Source organism: Parasteatoda tepidariorum, chromosome 3 (assembly GCF_982258835.1).
Source record: "Parasteatoda tepidariorum strain Cologne lab strain chromosome 3, Ptep-v5.0, whole genome shotgun sequence".
Lineage (NCBI taxonomy): Eukaryota > Metazoa > Arthropoda > Arachnida > Araneae > Theridiidae > Parasteatoda > Parasteatoda tepidariorum.
Genome location: NC_141757.1, coordinates 73,293,788 through 73,309,752, shown reverse-complemented (window position 1 = coordinate 73,309,752; position 15,965 = coordinate 73,293,788). Strand labels below are relative to the sequence as shown.

General features: G+C 30.5%; 2 protein-coding genes across 2 annotated transcripts; one reads left to right on the top strand and one right to left on the bottom strand.

Annotated features, from left to right (window-relative positions):
* Positions 1-7,246: 7,246 nt before the first annotated feature.
* On the bottom strand, positions 7,247-8,650 carry LOC107436109 (heterogeneous nuclear ribonucleoprotein 87F). Its single transcript, XM_016047685.4, has one exon. The coding sequence runs from the start codon at positions 8,450-8,452 to the stop codon at positions 7,412-7,414; it is 1,041 nt and encodes a 346-aa protein (XP_015903171.1). The 5' UTR covers positions 8,453-8,650; the 3' UTR covers positions 7,247-7,411.
* Positions 8,651-8,703: 53 nt separating this feature from the next.
* On the top strand, positions 8,704-9,937 carry Spase22-23 (Signal peptidase complex subunit Spase22-23). The gene has a single exon (XM_016047686.5). It carries the CDS (start codon positions 8,944-8,946, stop codon positions 9,481-9,483), a length of 540 nt encoding a protein of 179 aa, XP_015903172.3. The 5' UTR covers positions 8,704-8,943; the 3' UTR covers positions 9,484-9,937.
* The last annotated feature ends 6,028 nt before the right edge of the window (positions 9,938-15,965 follow it).

Here is a 15,965-nt window from a genome sequence, read left to right as displayed (position 1 = left end):
GGATTAATAGCTCATAAATAAAATGTAAATAAAACTTTACAATGATTTTATTTAATTAAAAATCTTCTGACTTTATACGAAAGCAAAGCTTTTCTATAACAAACTATTGTGGGCTGGGGGGTCGTCATGATAGTTAATGTTTCACAATTCTGTACTGAATAATCTAAGTGTGTCATAATTCTCATATTTTTACACTTAGGCTAAAAATGTCAGACATTCTATAGGAGAAAAAAACATAATTTTTTTTTTATGCATTGGCAGTAATTGGACTAAGCTTAGTAACTTCCTTTTTTTGGTAGTTCAGGTATGTTACTTCCTTTAGCTCACTTTTTAATCACAATTTATGCATTTTAGAACATACTGAAAAGTTCTTTTTATGTGGTGAATATAGGTATAAAGTCTTTTTTAGCTAGCAACTTATTTTCTAATTGAATGATAATCTTTTGAGTCAATATTTTGTCTTATATTATTTATCTCGTTACTTAAATATATTTTATAAAAAAAAAATTCATGAAGATTTTCTCGGTTCATTGTGTTGCTTTTTTTAAATTAAAAATAAGAGCATTTCAAGCGTTAAGTTTCTGTGATATACAATTTTTAAAACATTTGGTCTTGAGTCTTTGTGATATAAATTTATATACAGCATTTGTTTTTCTCCAATATTATGAGCTACAATATATTTTTTAAGTAATGATTAGTTGCAATAAGTTTTTAGTCATTGGTTACAAATAAAAGCTCATATTCATGGTAAATTGTTATACACATAAATAGTAAATTTTCATTAATCTGATTGTTACTACGGCTTGGAATTAAGTTCTGACATTTTTTAATTCTATTGCAACTCCACTTATAACTAAAAGGCGTATCCCCTAACTTGTAATTAGAATTTACAAATAGAATTAGAAGTGCGTAAAACTTGTGTGTCCGATGGGACATATACATTTTGCATTGCCTATATTTTGATGGTTTACAACCAGGGATATAATTACATGGAGATCAACAAAACTTCAAGTTGCGGATATATAAATTGTAATTGTCTTATTCTGAATAGTTTTAGTCCACATTAAGAAGGGATTACAACATATGTGCCAAAGTCACTTCATTTGGGAGGGGAGATTCAAATATATTTTACATTTAGTTCATTGTTTTGAAGATATATGGTACAACAAATTTTAGAATTCCTAGATAAGAATTTTAAAAAATATCATTTATCCTGGTGTAGAAGTCTACTAAATTATACCACATTAAAAATATTTCACATTAAAAACAGGAAATATCCACACTGTTCTTATAGATGTCATGTGTTAAATGATACTTAACTCATTACAAAATGTGATAGCATATGCAGTTTTGAAAAGTGGAATTTCGAATTCTTTGGATGGAGGTGAATTTTTTTGGGGGACACAACAGACTAGGATAATGTAGAATCCATTGCAGAGTGGGATCTGTCTGAAGACACTTCTCTGGAATCTTTAAATTTGTATATGGTATGATTTAAGTATTCAATGTGTTAAATGTTTTGAAAATACTCTTGAATAAATTGATTTTATTCCAATCATAATTTAAAGTATTGTTTCTAAAAATACTTAGAATGTCAAGAAAATTTGATTAGAGAATAATGCAAAATTGTCTAAAACATAACAAAAATAGTTTTTGAAAAAGATAAATCAACACAGAGTTATTCATACTTATCTCATTGTTCATAATGAATTGATATTTTACACTCAACGAATGTCTGACTTTATTACCGAAGTACAAGACATAAGTAAAATTTTAGGGGTTTGAAACGTCGACTTATACTCTGGTGAATAAACAATACGTCACGCCATTATAGATTGAGATATATATATTTAAACCATAAAGTGTTTAACCTTTATTTTCAAAAAATATTAACAAAACAAACTATTTAAGCTAGAATAAAAGTAAAATGTTTATAGGCAGCACTAATTTCACTTTAGTAACAAATGACTCTTGTATAATGTGCTTCTTGTACACTTAAGTGTAATATTTTTAAAGTCAATTTTTATGTTACAAAATGTTTTTTTACTTATTTATGATTAAAATGTTAGTCCACAACTGATCGGAATCCAAATTTTAAATGCACACAACTAAACTGTAATGAATCTTAGTAGAGATGGATTTTCTTATTCAATAAAATGTCTTCACTTTAAAGTAATTTATAATCACCCAATATATAAAACTAACATATTAATTACCTATAAAAGTATGTTACTGCTTAATTTTTGATACCCACAAAATCTCCGTTTAATGTATACAAGGACTTAAAATATAAGAGTTCGTAAAACAGACAATTCACAAAAGATGGGACATAGTAACTTATCAAATTATTCTATTATCTACACTTTCACTAACAAGCAAGATTCATCTGGCTTTGATGCAGATATTGTGGATATTTATTTAGTTCTGTATTTGACCAGTGTTTTCATAAAAAAAAAAAAATGGGATTGAATTTCTCATACTTACCCAAAAACAGAGTGAGGTAAGTAGAACACGAATAGACTTGGAAAAAAATAGTTATTTTCAATTATAATTCACTTTTAACATCTATTTTTTAATGCATTGAATATTTTTGCTGGACCATCAGATGGAAAATGTTCTCTACATACTTTTTCACAGAAGGTTGCTTAAATACTGTCAATCTGTTACAATATTTTGTTTTGAGTGTTAAAGGACCTTTCAAGAGATGCTAAACTGATTTAAATAAATTAGTAAATTTAAACATAATGCATGTATTAGGATTGTTTTTAAGTATGATCTTAAAAATATTCCATCAATCGTAACAGTTTTTAAAAAGTACAGGCAGGGCCGTTCTAATGGCAGGCAAGCTCCTTTAATATGTCAAACTGTTTAAAAGCGAGCTACAAAAAATTCACGCACATAAAGTGAATAATTTTTAAGACATATACATTTTTTAAAAACTGTAACCATTATTATCTTAATTAATAACCATTATATCTTTTCCCCATAATAATAACCATTTCAATACTTAAAATTTAAATTTTCAAAACCACATACAGTGAAACCTGTTATGGACACTCCTGCAAAACGGACGCCTCTCAATAAGGACATATTGTTAATTCCTCGGGAATCTTATAAAAAAAAACAACTATTATATACATTCTCTGCAAAGTGGACACTCCCATAACCCAACGCGGACAGTCATTTTGGCCCTGAGACGTTATTTTCTATCTCTTCAAACCGGACACTACTTTTTCTAAATTGAAAAAAAAAGAAACTATTTTTGCTTTAAATTGCAAGGGAAAAAAAAGGCAACTTTTCGAAATTTTCAAAGCATGTAAATTTTCTGCCTTATCCAAAACTAAAAATATTGTTAAGCTATTTCACTACGGAAGAATCAAGCTTTCTCCTGTCACCTTGGATTATCTTTGTAAAGAAAGGAGAGAAAATGATACTGCTCTCCTGAAATAATTCAGACAATGGCATCTTTTGATCAAAAGATAAATCCGGACCACACAGGTTATAAGACCCCTCAAGTTGAAATAACATCTTAAATGCTTTATTTCAGTGAATCGTGGGAGATTTCCTTTCAAGAAGGTATTAACCACGTTCCCTATCAAATGATAGGTAGGTGTAAGGGGATGTAATCCTAATAATTGAAACCGACTGAGAGCTCCTATTCGGTATCATATGTCTAACTTCAGTATCTATGCAAATTATATTCATTTATCTGTAGCTACATCTAAAATTATGTATTTATATCAAACTTCTTTATTCTTTTTAATCTTTCTAATAGTTTAAATAAATATCCTTGTACATAGTTATTGTAGATTATTTAATTATTTCTACATCTTTGAAAATATTATAAAAACAATTTACGGTGTTAAACTTTGTTATTAGGATATCTTTCCTGTAAACAGAATGAATGTCCGCTTAACGGAGGTTTTACTATATGTATATAGAAGCTATTTAAAATAATTAAATATATAAAAGGTATACCTAGGCAAAATATAAGTTTTAATAAACTATTTTAAACGAATTCATTAACTTCGATAGTTTTTTTAGCAATGGTGAAGCAGTTTTAGAGACGTGAGCTAATCTAAAACTTTCTCATATTAATTTTTTCAGGAAAGCAATGATACGTAAACATTTATAAATTATATATTTATGTTTATTTAATGCAAGACCGTTTTACTTAAGCAATTAAACTCAAAATAGAAAAATAAAAAAATGCATGAAAATTTCATTTTGTCAATTTAAAAGCATTCATATATGCATAATAAAATATAGAATTTTTAATTAACTGTTAAAAAAAAAAGAAGAAACATTTGGTTTATATCTATAGGATTCTCAAAGGCTGGCCCTCTGAGTGTTTGGGGCCCCCGGGCACTAACGTGTTATGCCCATGCATAAAGACAGTACTGGATATAGCTATTTTTTAACATGAGATAAATATCCTCATGCTCTTAGAACAATTTTTTACGATTCACATAATTGGAAAAATGTCTTAATGATAATTTTACTTTCTCCTTTGCTTCAGAAAAGCTAAGAGTTTGTAAATACACAGGATCAAAAAAAAATTATTGGTGAAACACTTTCAGGAAATCTACTTTAAAGACCCAAAATAAAATATTTAATCAAAGAAACCAGTGATGGGCATTATTCACAGAAATTTTGTGCATGATTAAATTCAGGCTGAATGATTATTCATATGCAAATTTAGTCATTATTCAAATCTTTGAATAATGATTGATGAATAAATTCATTAGTCATGACTCATGACTAATTTTTCTGATTGAAATCTTTAAATTCTGATTTAATTCTTCTGATTAAAATTACAAATGGAATGAATTACAGATAATGATTGCTTAGTAATCAACGATTTGTAATGATCATGATTGCAAGTAACAAATAATTATTATTTCTCTTTAAAAGCAGTTATGATTATTCATAATCACAATAAAAAGTGATTACAGATAACCAGAATTACAAATATTCAAGCCCTGGGATTGCATGTCATCATGATAACTTGTAATCATAAAGTAAAATTACAAAAAACCATAACTACAAGTTATTATAATCTAACAATTACAGGTAATCTTACACTCAAGCAATTGTGATATATGACTACAACACGATTAAATGTAATCATAAGTTCAAGTGGGTTTGATTACATTGTAATTGAATACTTTTAAAACAATGCATAGACTGTATCGGTAAATGAAGTGTTTAGTTTGTTAAATGAAAACTTATAATCATAGAATTTCATATAAAAATACATACATAAATACATGGATATAAGTGATTGATTGAGTAATCAAAATATATGATTACATGCAATTGTGATAGCAAGTAATTGCGAGTACTTGTAATTAAAATAAACGATTACAAGTGCATACTATAGGTTTATTTAGTTTGTATGTATATATGTGTTAACGTATTTTTATGTACACATACAAATACATTTTATTCATGTACGAGCAATGCATGTAAGTTCGTATGCATGTAGACGTAAATATGTATATGTAACAGATGTACAATTGCTTCTACTTAGATACATTTTAAACTCATACAATACTTGTACGCAGAAGATAAATTACTTTGTGAAGGGTCCATTTTTAAGTTAAAATATTTTGTGAAGGGTCCATTTTCATGAAAAGATATTTTGTGAAGGGTCAGTTTTTATGAAAAGAAATTTTGTGAAGGGTCCGTTAATGAACCCAAATTTTCTTCTAAACAGACCATATGTACATGGATCATTATTATAGACTCATTAATAATTGTTAAAAAGGAATTCTTGACATGACTGTTAAAACTGTGATTTGTCAACTCCAAAAAATTTACATGTAAATATATAAAATAAACAGTAAATTAAACATAAAATTTTAAATACATATTGTAAATATGTTCTAGATTTGCATTTTTAATTTTTCCCATATATATATTATATGCAATTTTAAATTCAAATATTTATTTTTAAATTGTTAATGATAAATAGAATGACCTTACCGCTTTTATAAGCATTTTTTTTGCACTTCTGTCCAAGTTTCCAAAACATGCAAATCACACGACTTTAATATTCTTTTTCAAACCATGCATTTTACACTATTTCTTCTTTATTTTTTTATCTGATTGAATTACAAATTTTTATTTTGAAAGTCTCCACTGACATTTGCTTCATTTTCATTTGTCAGTTTTTGAAAAGAAGATGACTTACATGGTGCGTCACTATATAACACTGGGGCATAAAAAATTTAAAGGCTTACACGAGGTCCTTATCAATGGTTCACACATAGGTGTAGGAAAATTTATTCTCAAAAGGGTTCTATGGTTTGGGAGGGTATTCTGAACAATAGAGAAAGTACAGAACACAGACATAGGCTGACAATAATGAATGACAAGGTAAAAGGAAATTAACTATTTTCAAAATGGCAGAATACAAAAATGCTTAAAAAAAAGCTAGAGATTGCTAATGTTAAAGTTTATTTATATAGTGCTCTAATTCCTTGGGGAATAAATTTTTAATGCGAGGGAAGAAAAAAAATTTAATCTTTTACATTCTCGCACTGTGGTGAAAACTCTAAAGTTCATCTTTTAGGAGAGAATTTCCCTATTATGATCTGGCGCACCAATTACAATTGCTAAATGTATTTAAAAATCACTAATTTAAAGATAGTGGTCATTTTCTAAGATTCCTCCCGATTTCTTACACTGCTGCCGAGACTTGGCGACCATTCTGCTGTAGATCAAAATATGGAAAATTTTTTATAGCATGCTATAGTTGTTGCTGAAACCTAACAACCTAAAATTGTTCAACCAGTTTGCCACAGCAATCATCCTTACAAATTTTTATTGTATGCGTAACATTCATCATTACTATTTGTATCGGAAAAGAGTAAACAGATATCAACAATTGCCCCCAGCAAATTACTAGAATAACAAATAAATGAAAATTATATGCATTAAATGAAAATCTAATTTAAACTTTACATTACTGACAAAGAGAAAGACGTGTGATTGATGTAAACTTGGACAAAACAAAATTATACAAATTAATATTAAAATAGAACCTTGGTTTGAAACGAGGGAAGATTTCCGTAACGTGATCTGTGGCAGAATAATTGCCAAGTCTTTGAAACTTCCAGGCACCTTGGCGATTGTAGTTGGAGCACAGATCACGATAAGGAATTATCCCCTGAAACTATAACGGCTTAATCTACAACTAATAAGCAAGATAATTTAATTAAAAAATAAACATGAAACAATATTTAAAAAGGAAAACAATCATGTTTATTTCTAGATACATTCCATGGTATTCAAACTGAAAACAAAATGAGGCAGATATTTGCAGTCTAAAATATAGTCCAGAAGTATAAAAACTGATACACGATTAGGGCATGTCATATGAGAACCTTCAACTACAGTTTTGAGTCTAATGACGACCATAACCACCACGACCACCCCTGCTTCCACCACGCCCTCCTCTTGCACCACCATAAGGTCCTTCGCTTCTTTGTGAGTAACTACTCTTTATAGCTCCACCACCACTGCTATAGGTAGAACCTCCATAACCACCTTCACTGCCCCAACCTCCACTAGCACTGCCACCACCGTATCCACCACTGCTTCCATAGCTATCACTTGCGCCATAGCCCGAGCTGCTATAACTATCACTTCCACCATAGCCGCCACCACCATATCCTGATCCGCCACTGCTTCCATAGCTGTCACCATATCCACCGGAGCTACTTCCCCAATCATTTCCACCTCCATAGCTATTTCCGTAGCCACCACCACTTCCATAACCACCTCTATCATAGTCGTCAGCAGTACGCCATTCACCTCTTCCTTCAAGTCTGCTTTCACCACCACCTCTGCCTCCACGACCTCTGAAACCACCCATTTCTTTCTTCATTTTAAGATTATTCATTTCATCACGAGACAAAGCTTTTTTAACTTCAAGCTTTCTACCTTTGTAATTGTGTTTTTGGAGAACACATTTGTCAACAGGGTCATAGTCATCAAATTCTACAAATGCAAATCCTCTCTTCTTTCCAGTGCTTTTATCAGTTACAACATTAACACTGACAATATTACCATAACTTCCAAAGTAATCTCTTAAATCTTCCTCTCCTAAATCATCTCTTAATCCAGCAACATACAATTTGTTTACGGTTACTTGTGCTTCGGGCTTGCCAGAATCTTCTCGAGGAACGGCACGTTTTGGCTCGACCTCACGTCCATCAATTTTATGTGGTCGAGCAGCTTGAGCATCATCAACCATGTGAGCACGTCTGTAAGTAATAAAACCAAATCCTCTAGATTTTCTGGTGTGAGGATCTTTCATTACAACACAATCAACAATCTCACCCCATTGTTCGAAATGTGCTTTCAGAGATTCTTCGGTAGACTTGTAATTCAAGCCACCGATAAACAGCTTACGGAATTGTTCTGGTTCGCTTTTCTCAGACATGTCAAGTCTGTATTAAGAGCAAAAAGTTAGAAATAAACTTATTATTATTTATATTATAATAATTTAAGTACAACGAACACTTATAAGCGCCGGTATAATTAATATGAATTGGAATAAAAAAATTTACAAAAATTGAAAAATGGCGAAAAGCCGGCTAACAGATACGTTGCCATACATTTGTAGCGTAATTAATAGTTTGTATTGTTCAAATAATGATTACGATTAAACGAAATTTTTAAAAAAATTGTATTTCTTCTTGATAAGGGCATCAAATTTTTTTTATGGTTGTAAACTGTTAATCAAAATCATACAAAGTTTTTACTAATTTTTATTTGGGTAAGCGTCAAAAGATAAAAAAGGAAATTATGACAGAAAGTTTTAATTTATAATTTGGCATTCCTGCATGAATCAGAAATCAAAGAACCGTCATCACAAGTTCCGAAATTAAATGTGTCAAATTTTGTTGACATAAGTTACATTTAAAAACAATAATGAACACTGTTTTATCCCGGGCTAACGCTATATTTGCGTTTTCACTTAGTGTTTTAGCAGGTTTAACTTTTCTGTGTTTTTTATCCACAGCCTTCAACGAGTATAGTGGTCAAATTTCTGTATCTACCGCTAAAGCTGTTGTTAAAAACGTACCTGATTTTAGCGCTTCACGATATAAAAATGATCTTGGATTTGTTACATTCGACCTTCATGCTGATTTAACTCACCTCTTCAACTGGAATGTAAAACAATTATTTCTCTATCTGACCGCCGAATATGTAACTGAAAGTAATGCTGTTAACCAAGTTGTTCTTTGGGACAAAATCATCAAAAGAGGTGAAAATGCTACTTTAGATTACAAGAGAATGAATACCAAGTATTATTTCTGGGATGATGGTAACGGCCTGCGTGGAAACAAGAATGTATCATTATATTTATCCTGGAACATTATACCAAATGCTGGAAGTTTACCAAACATCAATGGTGCTGGAGTTCATGTTTTTCATTTTCCCGATGAGTATACAACATCGAGACTATAGTTTATATTTTAATGACATTGTTTTTCGTTCATAGCGATTGAGTATTGTTTTATATTGTCATTTAAATTTGGTCTTGATGGAATCTGTTATTGTGTGGAAATAATCTAATTTGAAAATATACCTTTCGTATGAATATTACAACTAATATTTACCATTTTTGAAATAATTAATTTATTGACCAATGTTAAGGGTTTCTCAGTCTTAATATATCGCTGTAAAACTTGCATAAAATTGACATTGTATACTTCCAAATCGGATATTGCCTTGTAAAAATTTTCATTTTCTTCATTAGGTCAAAACACAAGTCACAAGTTAACGCATTTTTCTCTTTAAAAAAATGGATAATTATTTTGTTACCTAACAAACCTATATTGTTATTCATTTAAATACTTAAGTTATTTTGTGTAAATATCGTATTGTAATTTGGACAATAAATTTCAATTTCCCTTTCTAATCATTATGCCTCATGAATGAGTTGTAATTAGTTTTATTAAAGAATAATATAAAACCATATTTTTTACTATAGATAGATAGACCTAGAGGTTTGGGAGCTTCGAGGAGCAAAGCGCATCGACCAAAGGTCTATTGTACCCAAACCTTGGATCATGACTAGCGGAAAAGCTTTACAGCTGTGACAAAGTTCAAACAAACAACTGACAAAAATATTGTACTTTCCAGGTCTTAACATAATGCTCAAATCTTTGAGCAGAAAGACCCATAATGTGAAGATGTTTCCTGAGGGTGCAGTGGCCAGTGAGAAGTATTATACTGAATCATGAGTTGTGTTTTATGCTGATTTTTTTTCTTTTTTTAAATAAAGTTTCCTCACCTTATGTTTTAAAGTTTCAGAACTTTTTTTTCTTCCATTTTTACTTGTTTCTCTGTTTTAACTAAAGAGAGGAGTTAACTTAAGAGAGATGTTAATGGTGCGTTTCTAGTAGACTTATTTTTTTTATTGTCACTGTCATAATTTATCTTATTATCAGCATTTTTTAAAGCGAGTTTCTAATGAGCATTATTCTTTTACGGTAACTTTTTTTCAAAATATACGGCCATGTGAAAAAGTTAAATTAAGATTTTTAGCACTAAATCTTTCGTTCAAAAATTAAGAACGTTTTTTGTTTTAGTTTCTATCTAGCTTTTTCTTAGTTAAAAATTATGAATTTACAGATGTCTTTATTATGACGCAGCAATTATGAGGGTTTCTGTTAGACCTTAGTCTTTACTTTTTTTTGAAAATACAGTGATTGGAAATGTTTAGTTTTAAAATTTTTTTTTCAAAAATTAAGATCAATTTTTATATTTTCTGTTTTGCTTTAGTATTTAATCTCTGTTTTTTCTAGGCAATTTTCTGATTGCTCTGCATTTTTAAAAGAGTTTCTGATAGACACATTATCTCTTTGAATGTTTTATGTATAAATTTTTTTTCCAAAAAATATTATTTTTGCATTTGACCACAGGATTTTATTTTTTAACACAAAACAAAAATTACATTATGGTATTTGAGTTTCAATTTTAAATATTTTCATTTGTTTAATAATATACTTTTTACACTTTGAAATGAAATTTCTTTGCTTAAAAATGGTCTGTAAAATTACTATTCTATTTAAATTTTTACTATTAATTTTGAAGTACGTTGAATAGTGAACGTATTAAAGTGATTAAATCTTTGTTAGATTATTTTAGGTAACATACTTATTAACTAACAATTGAATAGGTGAATTAATACAAGTCAGTAATAAAAAGCAGTGACTTTGTTAATGGGTGAATCATTGATGGGCATTTTAGTGAATAGTCGGATGAGTGAATGAATTTATAAATGAATAAAGATATTTATAAACCTATAAATTGATTACCGAAAGTCAATGACAACAATTTTTTATTTTCAAAATAGTTTTTAACAAAATGGTGACATTGAATGCATATTGCAACAGTAATGTATTGTATATTGAAAATGAAACTTCAAAAACAACTGGTTTTGAAGAATTTATAAAACTGTTTGGGCCAGCTAAAGCACGAGAAAATAAAAAGATTTTAATGTTTATATTTGTATGTCATAAAAGATTATGCTCTTTAAAAATATTACCTATATTAAATATCAACTCTAGAATACTTGAGGTTATATTCTCATTAATTAAATTAACGGCTTTCTTTTTTAACCTTGAATGCATTAATTCAGGTTTCACAAATCAAAATTTTGGCTTTTTATGGATTTTATAATTATCTGATAGAAAAGACATTTCTTTACAGTGTTATCACTACTCCAGCAAGGCAATTCAAGAATTTTGTACTTATTATTTTTTTTTGAAAGAAATTTTTTTTTTTTCTTATCCAAAATTGATATAAGGGTGCAGTTTTCAATGTTGCCCGTGGCGCAGCAATGTCTTACTCCGCCACTGATGTCAGTACATGTCAACTGAAATATTTGCACAAGTTTCCGTTTCTATTATGAATGTCCTTAGACTGAATTTCATTTATTTACTTTTTGTTAATGGTGGTTATTTCGAAAACATTGTTTTATATTTTTCTTGATTAGCAGCAACATCTGTTATTCCCAAGTAACACACAGCCATCCAGGGAGTGCAGAATGAGGGAGGCTTTATGCCCCTCACATTTTATAAATGAAGAGACACGGCCTCTTCTCAGATAACAATTTTTTACTCAATAATTGTGTAAATAAATTTACAATTTTAAAAAGTAGATAATTTTTTCTGTGTATGAATTCTAAAAAAAAATTGTCTATTTCAAGGGACCTTAAACATTTCCTCGATGAAAACTGCTACCAAATCACACATTACTCATCTCCCCTGTAAAAGAAATATATAGCCCCATTGCTGACCGATGGGGAAAATCTTGGTTTCAAGTGTCATAGCAAACAGATTAAAAAAAATAAAAAACAGTGAAACAGAATAAAAAATAATACTATTGAGTGAGAGATAAGTAATTTACAGATAAACAATTTTTTTCAGTAATTGTATTTTAATTTTAAAACAATTCAAATCATGAAGTTTAAATTCTTGGTTGCCATTTTGTGAGGTTTAGATAATTTGGACCTAATACTTTATATATATAAAATAAAATATTTTCATAAGAAAAAGAGATAAAATGATGAAAGAGCAAAGCAAAACTGGGAAAACAGCAATAGCCAGGGGGCAGCAAATCAGGGCAGAATGCATTTCCAAAGCTACTGAGGAGCAATGGGGATCTTGTGTCGTTAAGTTAGGAATTTCCATTCGTATGAATGGTACAAGATTCCGGAGCATCAAAATGTGCTGATGTGATGGGTAGAAAGAATTTTGGCGTTATCGAAATCAAATTTATATCCTAGATTTTAACAATGGGCCGCTCATTGTTAAAACCTGAGACCTAATTTTAATTTCGATAATGTATCTTTTTACCTCTGCTTTCTTTTCCCCCTTTTATTTTTCAAGATTTCTTCATTCATATCTGGCTAGTCTTCAGCGTGGACCTTTATTTTCATACGTTCGAAACATGTTGACTTTTTCCACCTTTATAATTTTTGAAGCTAACTATCTTTTAACATTATCAAACATCAAATTGTGGAAAAAAGAAAAGGAAGTTTTACTCATTTATGTAAGAGCATGATTTGTGTTAGAATTATTTTAAAAAATTTAGTTCTTGAAATACCAGATCCAGAATCTATGAAGTGGTCAAGCTAATTTGTTTTGCAAGTAATTTTAGAATGGTCATGATGTATTCTTTATTGTTGTAGTTCATTTACGTCGCACTAGAGCTGCACAATGGGCTATTGGTGACCGTCTGGGAAATATTCCTGAGGATGATTCGAAGACATGCCGTCACAATTTTGATCTTCTGCAAAGGGGATGGCACCTCCGCTTCGGTACCCCGACGACCTGCCCACGAAGTCGAGCACTTTACGGTAGAACAGTTTAACGAGGACCCATACCGCACACCCTCGATCCCTACGCAGACTGATCCAAGGGGTCACCCACCCGCACACTTACCGCAGCCAGTGATGCTTGACTTCGGTGATCTGCTGGGAACTGTGTCTTAACGATCAGTCCACTGCGGGACTGATCGTTTTTTTTTATATAGAATTAAATTAATTATTAATCTAATGGTTCTGTTAGACTTGTTTGAACTACAAGTACCAAGAAAATTCCGCCAATAGAAGATAAAAGAAAAAACGAAACTCTGAAATTTAATTACTCTATAACTATTTCCAACTGTGCGTAAAGAGAGGCGTGTTGCACTTCTGAATACATAAGAGCACTTAATGATGGTTGACTGAATAAGGCTTTCTAAAACCGGAAGAAATTTAGGCATCTTCCGGTGTATCCCTCCGCATATGAGGCGATGTGTGAACATACAACACTTCCCATACTGGATTACTTATTCATTGTGATTAAATTTACGTGTAATTTTACCATTCACAAGAGTTTTCTGTAATTTTTAAATTCTGACGGGTCGTTAGCAAAAAACAAAATTAATATCACAGTATAAATAAAGTGTAAGGTTTTTATTTTATAACCATCGTTGATCAGCCAACCTAATTTTTGAGTTTAAGACTGCCAATGTTCAATCTCCGTAGCCTTGTAATTTTGAACCCAATACAGAAGACAAGTGAACTCCTGTATCAAGTATTGAGAGAAATTTGCCTTTGTGGAGGACCTTTTGATGGAACTAACCCGCATTTGCGTTACGCGGAGAAGAAAACCACTTAAACCTCCAATGGTTAGCCTGACAGCAAGGGGACTCTAACCCATGATCCGTGTATCAATGTGGTCGATGCTAGCCGGGTGCGGAATTTGCATCGACCTGTCATCAAAATGTAATGTTTGTCATGCTTTGAGTGTTAACCCTTATTTCGCTATATTTGAGTAAAATAGCGTCGTTTGTTATATTTTGGGTTGTATCATAGCAAGCTTGAATTCATTTGTCTTCAGAATTCATTTCTTGTTTGTATCGTTGAAAGTTAAATTGAAGGAACGCGTTATATTGAAATCACTACTAGTATAATAATATTGAATAGCATTTTTTCAAGTTTAGAGGCGTATAAATCAGTAACCCAGAAGTCTTACGCGAATTGTGACCTCCAGCGCAATACATGGTCAACCAGCCATAGTTAACACTTAACTAAATTACGAGCGGGGGGTGCCATCTCCGCTGCAGAGGATCAAAATTGTGATGGCATATCTTCGGATCATCCTCAGGGATGTTTCCCAGACCGTCGCCAATAGCCCATTGTGCAGCTCAAGTGCGACGTAAATTAACAACAACAACTAAATTACGCGGCAAAAAAAAAAAAAAAATTGGCATAAAATAGCTCAAAACTATAATGCCCACAACAATAAAATTTTCATACAGAATGAGGCTTAAACTTAAAAAAAAAAATCCCCCCCCCCCAAAAAAAATCACATTTTCTCATTTAATCATTTTAGCATTATGAGAGAAAGAACGGCGCGTAAAGAGAGAAAATTTTAGGAAACAGTAGCGATGATTGATGTATTTTTTATTTTTCAGTAAAGGAGAAAGATGCAGATTTAAAATAAGAATTAAAATATTATTATAAAACTATTTAACTACTGATGAGAATAAAACACTGTTTTAAGCAGAACGGAGAAAGCAGTGCATATCTATCTCCTTTCCTTTCTCTTTTTAGTTGAGTTTTTGGAATTATCGGTCATTTGGGTGAATACTCTGGTTGTCACATTTTCTTGCGCATATTTAATATTCTTTACGAATTTAATTTTAAACGATCAAGTTTTTTGTAGGAACACAAATTCATCAGGTGTTAACAACGCATCTTTATACTAAATATTTTTTGCTGATATTCTTATATTTCATTACATAGATTCTTCAATATGTAAAACTAGTGAAAATAATTAATTTTGATAAGTAAATTTTTAATAGCACCCTTCTTTAACATTGCCACCTGTGATGAAATAAACAATAAATTATATAACTGTAGATTTTTAAGTTGTTGATTTGATTGTAAAAAAGTTGAAAAACCTACTTTAAAAATCGATTGAACAAAGTACCATTCTAATCTATTTAAATATTTTTAGATAGAAAGCTACTTTGCTTAATGAATAAAATATCTTTTTCCAATTCATTTTAAGCCAATTAAATTTTAGTAATTAACTGGGCAAAAAAGGTAATAAAACTCAATCCCTACTACCCCGTTGAAAAAAATATTGATTCGTTAATCATTTTAAAATCATATTACGTGAATAATAAAAACGAATAAAGAAATTTAAAACAAGTGTCTCGTTTGAGATGCTTTTAAACTTTCGTTATTGTTTAGAATGCTATAAAATGAGATTCTGTACTGTATCTATTTCCCTTGGGCACATTTTAGCGTTCTCATCAGGGACCATTAAGAAAATTAACTTTATGTTGCCTCGTGTAATGTCAATGCTTTTGCGTGCACATTAAAATATTAAATGCTCAAACAAAACTCGCAATATTACCTGCATAGGTATTGTTTTTTTACAGAA

What these genes read in the sequence shown, in the direction of transcription:
- Spase22-23 (XM_016047686.5), top strand. Translation starts at nt 8,944, where the DNA reads ATGAACACTGTTTTATCCCGGGCTAACGCTATATTTGCGTTTTCACTT.
- LOC107436109 (XM_016047685.4), bottom strand. Translation starts at nt 8,452, where the DNA reads ATGTCTGAGAAAAGCGAACCAGAACAATTCCGTAAGCTGTTTATCGGT.